Raw genomic sequence first — 16,360 nt, forward strand, 5'->3', positions numbered from 1 at the left:
CCACAGCACCACATCACTGGATGTTCAATGTACAAGATCTGAGCAGTGAAAGCAGACTTGGATTGGACACTTTTCCCTGTAGTTTGCAGCTGAATACCAGCACAGTGAATTTTAAATCCAATAATCTTTAGCCAATCTAGTTCTTGGGGTTTAACAAAATCATTGCATTGTTTAGGAGCTAAACATTTTAAGGCATTTTCATACATAGTCCCCCATTCTCATCTGCCCTTTTGGAGATAGACATGCAAAGTCTTGCCTTAAGTGCTTCCATTAGTAGTCTGTATTTCTTGAAACACAAGGAGACCAGTGCTTTGCACCCTGACTCATTCTTTTATTACATAAAACACCTCATTAGCATAAAGTAGCAGGCATTGAGCATTGTTCACTTTGGAATGATTTGCATAGTTGCACTGTAAAGCCAGCAGTGAAACAGCTCCTCTGAAATTTGAAATGATTAACATAATACGGTAGATACAATACCACGCATCTTAACACTGAAACCGTCACACAGTGTGTGAAGCCACAGCAAATACATATACATGTATATTTTTACTATAAAGTACGGATCAGTGGCCTTAAAATTTCTGTTTTACTTTAACAGACATTGAAAATGTTCGTCGCAGTAGCTGATTCAGGAATATTTTATTTTTAAAACAAGGTAGTTATCATGTTGGCTTTTGAGTGAACTCAGATTAAACTGGGACCTTGTTACACCGTGGTTTCAGTCTTGGCTAAAACTTAAAAATAAGCAATTTACATCATGTAATATCTAGAACAGTACACTTCCTGTAGGTAAAATTCAGTAATTCAGCTGGAAAAGTGCACAGACACACTGTAGGACGATACAACTGGAGAGTTATAAAAAACAACAGGGTCACTGGGACTTTTAATAATAATATACAGTTGGAGATCTTAAATACAGATATAATTAAAAAGGTTATTCATGAATTTCTCCAGTCATTTCAAATGCATTTGAATTATACATTCTGACTCACCTGCATAATTCACTAGCACATCTCAACTGAGCAAAGCCCTCTGATATCCCTGCAGTACTGCCCCCTCTGTTTGCTGTTTTGATAGATGTAGATTATAAAAAACATTGAATTCTTTTTCAGGCAGTTATGCATGTTGCACAAAGCGGTTGCAGCAGGTTTGTCCGGCACTATGCATCTGTAACATCTGTAACATCTTATCTGTGAAAAGATTTCTGCGCTCCACCTGCTTTGAAGAATATTATGGCTTCCTGTTTTTTGCTGCTGATCTTTAATTGATATACAGATAAATATGATACAGCTGAGTGTTAAACATGTTGATAGGTCAAGCAGATTTGCCCTCTAGTAGTGCTTTGCAATACTGCAAGGTTTAGTATTGATCTGATACCAAGTAAATACAGAGCCGGTATTGCTGATACCGATACCTTTAACTTATAAAGGCGGCTTATGTCGGGAGGAGCAGTGTGTCATGGCTTATGAGATGAATCATCATCATTTTGCAAATTCTGAACACATTTTAATGACCATTAAAATCACTGTGATTTTTACTTTCCACAATAACACAACAAAAGACACCTTTCAGCTTTTCATGTATTTTCAGTCTCTGAAGCACTTCCAGTCAGCTTCTATTGTTTAAATGTGCTATAGGTCCTAAATTAAACAAACATGACAGTCAACACAAAAAGGTTCAGACATGTTTCACAGTGCATGTTTGAGGTATATTTTTAATTTACAAAAAAACTAATTATTGAACACAATTAAGTGGGTTACACACTGAACTTTGGGGATAGAAGCAAATTATCAATCTGATACTAAACCAGCGTTTGAATCGATACTATCGACATTTCGATTCTCGATCTCAAAAGGACTGGTTCCTTTTTTAGCACATCTAAAGTATGTCACAGTCATGTGACAGGATTAGAAAAAATCCTGCATGTAGACTCCCCTTTCACAAAATCACTTTGAACTAACAGAAAAACAGACGGATCAGCAGTGGGGATGTTTCCTTCGTATCCATGGAGGAGGTCAAATAATGACCAAGGCTCTCAGTCTGTTCACACCGGAGGGAATCCTCAGCTGATCCCGAAACAGGACGTGTCCGGGGGAAATTATTCATGTTTGTGGCGCAGACTCCTCTCTCGATAGATCTGTTCGGTGAATGGTCTGCAAATACAGAAAAACAAACATGTAATGGGACAATAAATCAGAGCCTGGAAGGCTGTACCACTCCGTGCCAGGAGCGCGCCTGTGTGTTGAACCGTGAGGGAGCTTGAGTATATGAGTGAATGATAGCAAGATGCCCTCGTCTCTCCACGTGCTCCAACACTCTGCTGCAGATGGATGCAGATCAAAACTTTGGAGTCCAAGAGCAAAACAGAGTTTGAAGCATTTCTGTGGTACTCATGGCTAACACAAGAATCAGAATCAGTGGACAGGGTTAAAGAATTTGTGTATGCTGAAAATTTTATAACATGATGTAACATATTGGGACACTGCCTCTTGGTCTCGGTGTATAGTTGCAAGCAAGTTTATTGGCAAAAGGAATCATATCCATCCCATTAATTAGGCACACCTTGCTAGTACTGGGTTAAACCTCTTTTACCTTCATTCCTCATTGTATAGCTCCTACAAGGACTGCAGCATCACACAGAAACACACAGCTGCTCCAGATTTGTCAACTGCACATCAATGATGCAAATCTCCCAATGCACCAACTGTTTATACAAGGCAGGATGGATCCATGCTTACATATAGTTTACCCTAAACCCTGGCCCTTTGGTGAAGTCATGCAATGTAGGCTTACTTTACTTTACTGCATCCCTTGCTAGTAACAAGTGGTTATTTGAGCATATGCAAAGCAGTCTGGCCATTCTCCTCTGACCTCTGGTATCAACAGGTCATTTTTCGCCCAGAGAACTACTGCTCACTGGGTTTTTTCTGGGCTACACCATTCTCTGTAAACCCTACTTGATGGTTGTGTGGGAAAACCCCAGCAGATCAGCGGTTTGTGCTAATCTACTAGCACCAACAACCACGGCAGAGTCAGCACCATTGAAATCACATTTCATCCCCATTATGAACCTCGGGACGCATTTGGAACCATGCTGTCATGTGATTGGCTGAGATATTAGTTAATGAGTAGTTAAACTGTGTGTCTAACATGGTGACTACTGAGTATATCATTAAAGCAAGGAAATAAGGAACTAAAGTATGGTAAAAGTACAAAAAGTAAATGCACAACACAGCTGTTTAGGAGTACTCTACAGAGCTCCTGCAGTATGATCGTGGGCGATCGTGGCTCAAGAGTTGGCAGTTCGTCTTGTAATCGGAAGGTTGCCGGTTCGAGCCCCGGGTCCGACAGTCTCGGCCGTTGTGTCCTTGGGCAAGACACTTGACCCGTTGTCTACTGGTGGTGGTCAGAGGGCCCGGTGGCGCCAGTGTGCCCCAGGGTGGCTGTGGCTACAATGTAGCTTGCCATAACCAGTGTGTGAATGGGTGGATGACTGAATGTGTAAAGCGCTTTGGGGTCCTTAGGGACTAAGTAAAGTGCTATACAATTACAGGCCATTTTACTGGATGTCACAGCATCATTATTAGACGCTTCACACTGCTAGGTATGTTTTTTTGTTACCATGCTGACTTTCAGAGCACCCAGTCTGTGGATCTACCACTATGGCCAGTCATCAGTCTCTCGCTTTTCAGGAAAGTCCATCTCAGCTCTTGCCTGGGTGGAGTCATAGTAATATAATAAACTACTGTGCCTAAGAATAGATGAAACAGTGCCGTTTCATCCTGGTGTGAGCTTTCACCGCCACACTATTTGTATCATGAAGATGGCGATTACGAACTAAAACAAATCCAAGACGCTCTCTGAACTCACTTGACACCAGTTTCCATTCCCTGCATGGCTCCCGCATCAATCCCACCGCCACTTTTACCAATTCCAGTCACCGTGTGAGGTAGAATCCAAGCAGACACCCTGCTCTCCACGTATAGTTTAAACAAATGAGATCATCCTGAATCTATTCCAGCAGCGAAACACAAATATAGCATATGAATCCCAGTCACAGTGTGTGGTAAAATCTGGCACCTGCCTATCCTTCAATTCACAGGTTCAAGCTAAGTGAGACAACGATAGATCAGTGCTGCCGGATGTAAATCTGTGCGCTCATGCACAGCTTGTGTTTAATGCCTGACACTTTCGGAAAAGCATGCCTCTGACTCGGCCAGGGTTAAAAATCTCTTTTTAGACTTTCATTTTACTCGGGTGGAGATTTATTTGGTCTATTGAGGCTACTCAGAAACGCTCAGCCAGACAAAGATGGCAGAATCACTTCTTGCAATCGCTGGGTGAGTTGTGCTGCAGAAGAAATTGTCTACGAGAAGCAGTGAAGGAAAAAAGTTTTATTGGATTGGTGAGATAGAGCAGGGATGTCAAACTCTTTTCACACCATGGGCCACATACATACATTAACTGGGCCGGCCAGTGAAAAATCCCCTTTCTGTTTAATGTAAGTAAGTTTAACTGCATATTTAATCCCAGGAATATATTAATATTTCAATAATATATTAATATCATTTATTTATATAACCATTGACACATTGTAAAAAACAGATATTTCTATAGTATACTGTTAAAGAACAGGAACTCTGTCATTAATACTTCTGTGTGGATTTAACTGTATGGGTTGAACAGCTACATGCAATATTCTGATATTCCAGAATTTCTGATGCCAGTAAAAGTAACACTGTTACCATCTAAATCCTCAGAACTTGATTGTATTTTTTGTAAGTGGAGGCTTTCCAGTTATGTTGCTGTTATTCCCTGTATCCCATATGTTGCTGATTCTTGTTTTTAATTACAAATGTAATTTTCAGTCTTTTCTAAAAGCTGCTGATGTGACACGTGTCATGAGTAATAATACCAGACCTTCAGGATCCTGTTTTATAATCTGTGTGACTCAGCAGATGCAGGTTGACTGCTGAATAAGTCTGTGCTGAAACAATACTTAAGTTTATTTGCATATTTTTCACATTATCATTCAGCCTTCATTTTTTAACCACAAAGGTTTTTTGATACATGTCCTCTCCTCCTTCTGGTTATCTGCATATTAGAGTCTAAGGCCCATGACTCATAAGTCTCTGCTTTTTTCCTCCAGGTGTCTCTAGTTTGGTTTAATGAGCTGGAAACCAATAAAACAGGGAGCAGGAAGTTGTTTTCTTCCCTCCTCCACCTTCTAGCCACTACAGCTGCAGTTTTGGTTTTTGTTTTATAACTGATGAATCAAGTCAGTGTATTTGCACATCTTTATTTCTCTTATTTCTTTTGTATGGTCAGTGAATTACTGTTCTGTGTTTTTTAGATGTTACTAAATGTTAGGGCTCTCGGATCTCTTTGACTCTTGCTGGTTTTTTTGATTTTATAAGACTTCATTTGTAGCGAGCATTTCTGGGGGCTGTAACCTACAGTTATTATTCAAGGTTAATTTCAGTTGTCACATGTTGCCCTCACTAAACCCATATACAAATGGTTTTAACAACAAATGTGATTTAATGACAAATGAGAGATGTAGAAAGACTTACCCTTCAAAGCTTATTGCCACCTTGTATGCCACGGCCACTATGGCAGTAAGAATTAGACCGACAGGACTGGCACCACTGGAGACAGAGGGGGAAAATGACTTAGTTAGAAGGGTCTAGTTACATGCGCTATATACACTAGACCATTTCTCAGCAAAGTATCCATTATATGTAATGTAATGTCATTCGTTATATAAAAAAACAAACAAAACCCAAACAACATTCATTCTCTTCCGCTTATCCTTGTCAGGGTCGTGGTGGGGGGCAGGAGCCTATCCCAGCTGTCTTAGGGCGAGAGGCAGGGTACAACCTGGACAGGCTGCCAGTCTGTTGTAGGACCAACATACAGAGACACACAACCATGGGCAATTTTGAGTTACCAATTAACCTGTTCTCCCCGTGTTTACATGGGTTCTCTCCTGGTACTCCTGCTTCCCACAGTCCAAAGACATGCAGTTAGTGGGGATAGGCAAACTCCATGCATGGCCCTGGCCTGATGGTGGAAGTGGAAACTCAGGACCTTCTTGCTGTGAGGCAACAGTGCTAACCACTGTGCTACCCTTATGCGTAAAAAAAAGAAAAAAAGAAACAGCCACACAGGTCTAGGCACTGGTTGGGGACTATCTGGAAACCGCTGATTGCTAGAGAAACATGTATTCCACAACTGGATGGTAAGTGGTAGGTTGTTGGCAGACACTGTGAAATCAGTTACTAAAGGCCCATGGATTAATCCATGCAAATTACAGTGACAGCAGCAATCTGCCACCACTTGCAAACTGGTTGTGGAATACATATTTTTGATCACCAGGAAAACACTGGGGTAGCAGACTGCTCTCTAGGCATATGCGACTGATTTCACCAAATAAACATTTCCCACAAAAAAGATGTGAATGCTTTTCCATCTGTTTCTCAATTAGCACTGTTTTCACACAGTGCCAATAGCTACAGCATGGCGATGAGCAGCTCTGTGTAACGCTGTACGCCAAGTGTTTATTCAGGTTCCTGACAGCTGAGAAACATTCAACGGTTCTTTTCATCCAGCTATACAATTACACTGTGGAGATGGAAAAACGCCAACCATCGTATCCTATTTATAGAGGTGGAAAACAAGAGTGTTAGAATTAAAATAAAGACAACTTAAATGAATGAGTGACATGTATTTTACTTTTTATTGTAGCATTCTACCTTCTATTAGTCTTTTTTACACTAATAAGTCAGAAAGCACCTGTATGTGTCTGAGGAGTTACGCCTTACTCACAAGCCATGTGTTAGTGGGCATCAGAAACAGCAATCTTACACTCACTCGACACACTGACCTACATATATCTGATCAGGAAGTGGCACAGTGACACACATTCGTTGTATGTTAAAGTGTGCTTTTTCACAGGAGCACACGCAGTCTTGCATAAGAGGAGGAAAAGCAGCGGGCATATTTAAGCAAAAACCTGAGTGCTGACCTAAAACACCTCTCATGAGGCGCAGCAATCTGAATAACAAAAAGCTAGTGACAAGCTAGAGCGCTGCCATTATATTCACTGTTAGTGTGTGTTGCAGAGCATTTTTGTTCTTTGAATTTGACACTTCACACAATCGATTTACATTTTTGCCACACCGTCTATTGAAGCTTACCATTCAAAGACTTGTTTGCCATTAGGATAAAGAAAAAAAGGTTAATCAGAATCAATCAGAGCAGGACACGGGGGGGGCTGAACTTTACTAGCTGAACAGGCTTATGAAACTATCCACCCTGACCCAGTTAAATGGGCAGTAATAAATTCAGTACTTTTCCAGACTTTTACAAATGCAAGACCATGACAAAGGACACTGCACTGGCTCTGTAGCTCTATCTAAAAAACTCAAAATGAAGGAAGAGGAAATTTGTCCTTCAGCTTCAATATGCCACATTTGAACTTTAACTCATTTTAAATCATACAGCCATTCAGTACTCAGTAACCTGCCACCTTTTTAATCTCAGTATTGTAAACTGGATGCAGTGATAAATTATGCTTTTTACATTTTGCAGGTAATAACACTTATACAAGTTATCTATGGGGGGACATTACTGTTTTACACATACCAGTTTGAGACACACTGTGAATGTGTTTTACGTGGTGAGGAACTCTGACCTGGGATCAACTGGTTTATGGACAGAGTTTCATTAACAGGTAGAATGAACAACAGAATGAGATTCCCATCCCTGCATTCATACCATTAGACATTTAACTGAACACATGGAGACATGAAGTTGACAAGATATCTGAATAGGTTTGTGTCTTTGGTATCAGACCAAAAGACATGCACAGCAAATCCTTCAACTTGTCCAAATTATGACGTGGGACCTCTCTGTACCCACCTTTTTTTTCTGGAGATTTGGGTAACTTGGATTACAAGTTAACACCCTGAGCATCTGAAGTTTAGAGTCTCAGTCACACAGACCTAGACCGGTTGTTGACCTCTGGCAATCTCCGGTTACTAAGGTAAAATGTGTATTTCCCAACTGGTTGTTTAGTGGTTGCTGGCAGTCAATAGGTGAGATTGGTGAGAAGGTACACAACAAAAAGCTCCCTGTGATTGCTTTGGTTGCTAAAAGATTAGTTTGGTCGCCCATAGTTTGCATGGAAGATGCCAACTTGTCTGCAAACACTCAACGCTTGCTCTCTGAGCTGTAGTGAAACTTGAAAAAGTGCAACCCAAACAGAAAATGAAGAATATTTATGTAAAATGATTTTTGAGTAAAGGTTGTGCCTTACTTCTGTAGCCAACATTTTTAAACGCACAACTTTTACTTTGAAGGTGAAAGGTTTCTTGAATGTGTTGCACTTTTTACAATTCCCCCACCACTTGGTGAGCAGGTGTTGAAGACAAATTGGCATCTTTCATGCAAACTACTGACAAATGCTGAAAACTGCTAGCTATCGGCAGGGATGGTTTTGATGCAGGACCATTAAAATCTCTGTAACCAACTTTACACTCGTGACACTTCCAGCAACCTCAGAAGAGTCCACAGAAGACACACTTTTCCCTCAGGGTGCTAGGGTCACTAAGCAGTCTCTAGGCCTACTTGACTGAGGTTTTAGTAATCAGTTTCACAGTGACTGCCAGCAACCTCCAGCAACCACTCACCAACTAGTTGGGAAATGCACATGTTTCACTAGTGAGTTGCTGAGTGGAGTCTTGGCTGTCAGTGGGGACGAATATAACCTTAACCCCAATTCTAACCCTGTTCAATCAGAATATGTAATTTCTGTTGCTATTAAATTGATTCCAAGTCTTGGCAATCAGGAAACAAAGAGAGTAATCATACATCAAACATACAGCAAAAATAATTTACATTTTTCAAAAAAAAAAAGGCTGTTTTGCCTTTCACCAAAATATAAGGGTAGGTAGAGTCGGTTATTCACTAATCATTAAGTCAGCCAGTGATTCCCAGCATCTCCAGCCTGCATATCAAAGTGTCGTCTAATAGCAAACCCCAATTAATACTGGGACTGGAGAAGCACTTTGTGAAGTGATAAGACTGCTGAAAGAGGCCAACACCGTCAGAAAACATGTTTATCACAAAAAGATGAAGGCAGCAAAAATTGTTTAGTTAGGCTGGCAGCACAAACAGACTCTTTGATCCAGTTTTCTAGCCCTCACATTTTAGTCCTTGCCAAAACCCGAAACAAGCAGGAGTTGAAAATACAAATTTAAGTCATAAATATGGTTGTGGGGCATAGCCACATTACTTGTGTTGTATGTTAGTCATTAATAGTAGTAACCCAGTAAGGTTTATGTTGCATGCTTATGGCAAGAAGATGGGAGCAACAACAGCTCTCCCGTGACTTTAAATTTCTGTGTCAGTTTAGTAATAACTGGGATTGCATTCGATTCACATCTTTCCCCAGCTTCAAATTTGACGCACGACACTGGCTTCTGTGAGATTGCGACAGACCAATCTGACACGGTGAGTCAGTAGACCTTGTGTAAATTTCTATTTAACAGTGACCCATATAACAAACTGTCATAATTACAAACAAAACCCCCCCGAAAACTCCTCATGCCACACTGGAACATCATCGCCATTTATTGGTATGACACAGTGTTATATTCATCCCATTTTTTTTTATTGAAACTGCTCTAGAAAAAGAAGCAGGATATTTCTTATTAATAGTTCATGGCATGACCTTTTAGCTGTCTGGCTTCCTATTCTGAGACAGACTGTTAGATGATTTATATGAAACAATGGTGATCTCTGAAGCATATGATTCAGTGAGACAACAGTTGTCAGTTTGCTGTGAGTTAAATGTCTCAATAGATGAATGCTATATTTGAATAATCGCACCATTTTATATTCAGTCCATCTGCAAGTCTCGCTCGACATGCTGTTAGCTAAATCTCATTGGAAGTATTGTTTATGAATATGAATGTGCACCGTCTGTGTGAGCGATTCCATATGTGCTCTGTGTATGAAGCAGGCTGCAGATGTGCTAATCTTTCTTTGGCATAAATTTGGACAACACTGTGAAGTCCTAAAAGTTAGTGTTTCTTTTAAAAGAAGAATAAATTTAAATGTAAAAAAACAACAACTTGCTCCTCAACTCACAGTTGAGGAAGAAGTAAAAGTATTAGTGCCATAAAAATTGTAACATGAATAAGATGTAACTGACAGACTACGTGTATTATGCAGTTTGCACACTGAACATGAAACCTTTAGTCTGCAGGAATATTTAGGTCACACACTCATCTCTCTGGCTCTCACTGATTTTCATTGGCAGACAATGTTCCTGGATAGACCTCAGCCTGGGAAAAATATGGGTTAATGAGTATTGATCTAGGAACTGGCTACTTAGCTAGTCACTGGGTGATGTGGCTGCAATCGACGTCAAGATGTCAAGTCAACAGAGGCTGATTTTATCTTTGAAATATGGGTTACTATAACAAATAAACTATATTCCATTCAGGTTAGCAGCTTTGTGAAGCTCCTTCATAGTCAAATTATATAAAGAGAACATTTCATACCTTGATTTTTTTTGCTGACCACTGTTAAACAACAGAAAAAGAATGTGCCAACTATCAGTTATATGACTGAAATTTTTTTTTGACGTGGTGATATTTGGTGGTCCCATACAAACATGAGAAACTTACAAAGCCAGTGATGACTGTCAAAAAACCTTGGGTTGAACTCCTCTAAATAGAAATCTGAAATGGGATCCAGTACTCTACAGTATCTCCATCATGTCACAACTCATGTATGAGAGCAGTTTGTTGTGGTGGTGAGCTTTGAAGAACAGGTGAATACTTTGGGATAAAAATATTACTTTTGATTGCATCATGTTTACTTTCAGCACATTGCTACCTTAGCTTAAGTATGTAGCATGATAATATTTGCTAATTAGCATTGTTTTGCTATCTGGCTGTAAATCAAGATTTCAAATATTAACATTTCATCCTATTTCATCCTGATGAAGGCAGACTGCTGGGACGTCTGTGGCATCGTGCTTGTATGCACATGAACACTCCAGTTAGCAAACATGCTAAAACCTCTGCATTCAAGTGTGGTCACCATTATTGGGTAATGTATTACACATTACTAATTACTTACTTAATTACTCTTTGGAGAAAGTAAATCTACTCGTTACATTACTTTCTTGTCACTCTGTAAAATTACCTGAAACCTACTGTCACATAATTAGCAGTTTAATCTATAAACCAGAGGCTACAGTTCCAAACTCCAGTCTGTGGATGGACTCGGGAAACAAAGCTAAATCAGCTTAACTGGTATCTAAGTATTATAACCTCTCAGCCAAATCAGGTCTCTGAAAACAAACAAACAAATGAACCAAAAAAACAACAACAAAAAAAGACATAATTAACCATAATGGTAAACATGAGTTTTAACAATTTACAGCGTATTTGAGCAACTCATAGAATTAAAAATACACTTTAGATATCTGAGCAAAAATTTCGAGATGAGGAGAAAAAAGTGAATGTCAGAGTCTGTGTGTCTCTCTGGGTCTAATTTATACTATAATCTGACCTAAAATAGCCATTTAAAGAAAGCTTAGCATTGACCATCCACTTATATACTTCCTAGCCTTATTACAGATCACCGGAGGACATCAAAATCATGTACCATGTTGGGCTGGAATTCTGTAAAATACACCCAAGCAGTAATTGGAATAACCTTTGAAGAAATGAGGAGAACAGAAAACATTCTCAGTCTCAGGTATGGCCGGTTGATGACGACATTGTGCAATTTATACGTAAAACACTGACATGTGGGTTTAAAGGAAAGATTCACAGAGGTTACAGCCTGAGCAAAAATCTAGTGAGTCAGACAGTCACACAATATCACCATTTTAATTGAATAGCACTTTAAAAATTGTGTCCTATGATTGACAGCTCATGTGGAGGTGGGAGACAACAGAAATGTTTATTTGGCACAGTCTCCTCTCTACATAATAAGAAAGAGAAGCCTTCTTAATGGGATATTGCACTTGCATGAGTACCATCTCTGATAAGTCTTTATCAGGTCATTTCTTTGAAGTAGATATGACGCATATGTAGATGAAAGATTTATTAAAGCAAATGAAAGTGACAAAAGTGTCACTTCACATCATAAATTCTTCAAGAATTTTATATTATGTGGAAATGGCTTTTAGTGAATCAACAATACCTTTAGAAATACAATACAGTGCTTCTGGACAGTATTCACAGTGCTTCATTTATTCCACATTTTGTTATGTTACAGCCTTATTCCAAAATGGATTCAGTTCATTTTTCACCTTAAATTCTATGCCCAACACCCCATCACCAAAGTGAAAAAAGCTAGCATTGGTTTTCTTACAAATTTATCAAAAATAAAAACCAACAATATAACAAGTAGATAGCCATTGACAGCCTTTATAACATGACACTCAAAACTGAGCTCAAGTGCTTGATGTGCATGTGAGTCCGTCTGTGGCAAATTCAGTTAATTGGACATGATTTGAAAATGCTCAGACTTGTCTATATAAGGTGCCATAGCTGACAGAGCATGTCAGAGTGCAAACCAAGCCATCAAATCCAAGGAATTGACTGCAGACCCCTGAGAAATTATATTGAGGCACAGATGTGGGTAAGGGTATAGAAAACTACAGCACTGAAGGTTCCCCAATGGGCAGAGTGGCCTCCATCATCTGTAGGCGGAAGAAGTTTGGAATCATCAGAACTTTTCCCAAAGCTGGCTGCTCAGCCGATCTGAGTGATCAGGAGCCACAGGCAGGGAGGTGACCAAGAACCTGATGGTCACTCTGACAAAGCTCTAGCATTGCTCTGTGGAGAGAGGACAACCTTTCAAAGGGACAACCATTTCTGCAACACTCTACTGATCAGACAATGGCAAAGTGGCCAAATGGAAGCTATTCCTCAGTAAAAGGCACATGGAAGCTCACCTGGATTTTGCCAGAAGGTACCTAAAGGACTCCAAGATTCTCTGCTCTGATGAAACAAACATCTTTGGCCTGAATGCCAAATGGCATGTCTGGAGGAAACCAGACACCACTCGTCACCTATTCCTACAGTGAAGCATGGTGGTGGAAGTATCATGCTGTGGGGATGTTTTTAGGCAGTACAAACTGGGAGACTAGTCAAGGCTGCAGGAAAGAGGAATTCAGCAATGTCCAAAGACATCCTTGATGACAACCTGGACCAGAGTACTCTGAACCTCAAACCCTAAGCACACAGCCAAGATAACAAAGGAGTGGATTTGGGACCACTCTGCGGTTTCCACTCTGAGTCCAGAGTGGAAACCCAATTAAATATCTTGTGAGGAATCTAAAAATGGCTGCACACAAATGTTCCCCATCTAATCTGATGGAGCTTAAAGCAGTTCAAAGAAAAATGAGAGAAACTACCCAGAAATGGGTGCACCAAGCATTATACTCATAGAGACTGTAATTGCTGCCAAAGGTGCTTCAAAAAACTATTGTTCAGTTCTGTCAATACTTATTAATGTGTTAAAGTTTTGTTTTTATTTTGAATAATTTTGCAAGAATTTCAAGCAAAAGTATTTCACTTCATGGAGTATGGAGTGTGCAGAATTCTTAGATGAAAATAAATGTAATCCATTGTGGAATAAGGCTTTAACATGACAAAATGTGGAATATGTGAAGTGCTGTAAATACTGTCTGGATGCAATGTACATTATCACTGAGATAGAAAGATAAAAACATCAGCCATCTGCGTATTTTATCTCCCTTTCTTTATCTTCATATTGTAACTTGATAAATCAGCTGCAATTACCCTTTCCAACACTATTTGAGTAGTCTGAGGAATACAAGCATAGATCTAGGCTGTTCCATTGTATTGATTTATGCTGGACAGTCTTCTGTACTGAGTGCCCCACTTGTTGAATGCTGCTCAGCACCCTAATTTTTAGATAAAAGTCTGTATGTCTGATCGAGCCATTTGTTGAACCACCTGCACTCTCTGTTCATGTTTATTGATCTTTCTTTTTGCCAAACATTGGATGATTCATAAGTTATTGCCAATAGATTCCGTTCTTTCTTTCTAAGCCTCATTTTTATATTCTTCACCAATGCTTCAATGCTAAGTTTATGTCTCATATTTAAAAAACCAAAAACAACTCCCTCTTATTCTGAATGGCATGGACTATGATTGAAATGACACACAGTGGTAGCTAACAACTGGTTGGAAAAATTTCTATTGTCCAAACTGCAGGAGGTTGCAGGCTGTCCTGGAATGAAATTGGTCACAAAGAAAGTGCAAACTGACAGTGTCCTGATCGCTGTGGTTGCTAACAGATTGCCACAGTTGCCTGTAGTCTACATGGAAGTTGCCGAAAAGTTTACAAGAACTCACTAACCAACCACGGAGCAGAAAATGGAAATGGAAACCATTTGCTTTCCAAGTAAAACTTGTGCTTCACTACTGAAGCAAACTTATTTCAAAAAGTGTTACATTTACTTTAAAGACAAACAGTCTCTGTTTCTGATTTGTGTCACAGTCTTCACACTTTCAAAACTACTTAATCAAAAGCTGGCAAGTATTTGCAGACAAGCCAGTGTTTTCCAAAGAAACTATGTGCAATCACGGTGATCTGCTAGCAAGCAAACCAATCACGAGAAGGTTTTTGGTGCGACTCCATATACCTTTTTGTAACCAATTTCACTGGCGACAGGCAGCAATCTCCAGTAAACACTCTCAAGTGATCAGTGAATAATTATTTAATAATCATCATCAACTCAGCCACAAAGTAAAGCTACAGATCGGGGTCACACAGTGCTAATGCTCTCCAGACTCAGACCTTTGCTGGTATTACCTTCAGCACAAACACTGTGGGATGGGAGCTTCATGATGTTGGTTTCCATAGACTAGCAGCTCCTGTAGGTCTAGTCTGTTAGTGACCTGGTATTTTTGTCCATATAGGGGATATATATTTGAGGGCTTATTGGGGGATGACAAAAAGGTGGGCAGCACATATGAAAGTACTTAACAACAGGTGAAAACAATATAGAGAATCTGAGAAAGTTTTGCTTCCTCTCTTTGTCTATCAGGGCACAAAATACATCAGATTTTCTAAGTAAAACAAGAAATAACCAAATCAGACTGACACAGACATGGTTAACAATGTCAAGAGGACCAAGGTGTCAACAAAACACAAGGAGGCACAGGCAGACACACTACTACTAAAAATAGTAAGGTATTAACCAGAGCACAAGAGATCACAAAAAGTTAAATGGTAGAATAACCATTAGAATCAATATCATAAGAACTAAAACTTCCAATATACTAGAATATGAAACAAGAAATCAATTCAACAAATACCAGACTAATATGACAAAACTAAAAAATATTAACCAAGGATCAAAAATATAATGAAAACAAAACAAAAAACAAACATAGGAGCAGTGAAACTGCTTTGCACTGCTTTTCAGAGATTTATGATTACACACTCCCTCTGCTGGGACACTCTCCACATATACACCAAAGTAGGAGCCACAGCTGTATAGCAACAGGCTAGTCCACAGTTGTGTGTTTTTGCCAGAAGCAGAAAGTGACCTTCTGAAAGTCAGTGTTGTTGTTCTCTCTTAGTAAGAAATAATAATTCATCCCACAAGCATAACACATGACTGTGGTCAATGATGCAGCTAAAGAGCAGCATTCACCACACTTTTTAATCAGTTGGATTTTACAAATGTAATAAAACAAATGATATTTACTTAGTTCTTATAAAATGTGAGAAAAAAGAGGGAGTCACGGAGGGGTACTATCTGATATTCGATGCTCTTTAAGCAGCTGGTGTTCTGTGTACAGTGAACTAATGTGGACTAAGTCGTGACAGATGATGATGATGATACAGACTGCAACTCCAACGCTATGCCATCAGAATGTAACAACTTTTGAAAATTGTTCTCCCAAGTCATGAGGGCAATCAGGACACCAACCCCCTCCCCAATTATTCAAACTCATAAACATTAGTAACTGTTTTACTAAATACACTGTAGCTGCACTTTAGCTGTTTCGGAAAAACCCCATGCCATAACCGCATAAATGTAATTACATGTGTTGTGAACACAGCCCACACAGATACAAATGCTGGCAATGGAGTAAGAAAGTAGCGTGGACTTGTAGGGTCTAAATACAGTCATCACGCATGTCTAAATTAAGCTGAACTCTATGATTAGAAATGTAAAAATTCAACTGCATTTCATTTGAAAACCAAATTTCTGTTACTGTAACATAGCAGTGCTGTAGCAGCATCATCATTGCAGATAGTCATGGTCATAAACCTGAAGGAAAAT

The 16,360-nt window shown here is 39.4% G+C and overlaps 1 protein-coding gene across 1 annotated transcript in view; it reads right to left on the reverse strand.

Moving 5' to 3' along the window:
• Window positions 1–725: 725 nt before the first annotated feature.
• The window catches only part of pemt (phosphatidylethanolamine N-methyltransferase), a 74,972-nt gene continuing 59,337 nt past the window's right edge, over window positions 726–16,360 (reverse strand). The window contains exons 6-7 of the mRNA XM_003438678.5: window positions 5,577–5,651; window positions 726–2,156 (exon numbers count right to left, since the gene is read on the reverse strand). Of these exons, the coding sequence (XP_003438726.2) occupies window positions 2,102–2,156; window positions 5,577–5,651 (130 nt within the window). The 3' untranslated portion in view covers window positions 726–2,101. The remainder of the gene's footprint in view (window positions 2,157–5,576; window positions 5,652–16,360) is intronic.

Source organism: Oreochromis niloticus, linkage group LG8 (assembly GCF_001858045.2).
Source record: "Oreochromis niloticus isolate F11D_XX linkage group LG8, O_niloticus_UMD_NMBU, whole genome shotgun sequence".
NCBI lineage: Eukaryota > Metazoa > Chordata > Actinopteri > Cichliformes > Cichlidae > Oreochromis > Oreochromis niloticus.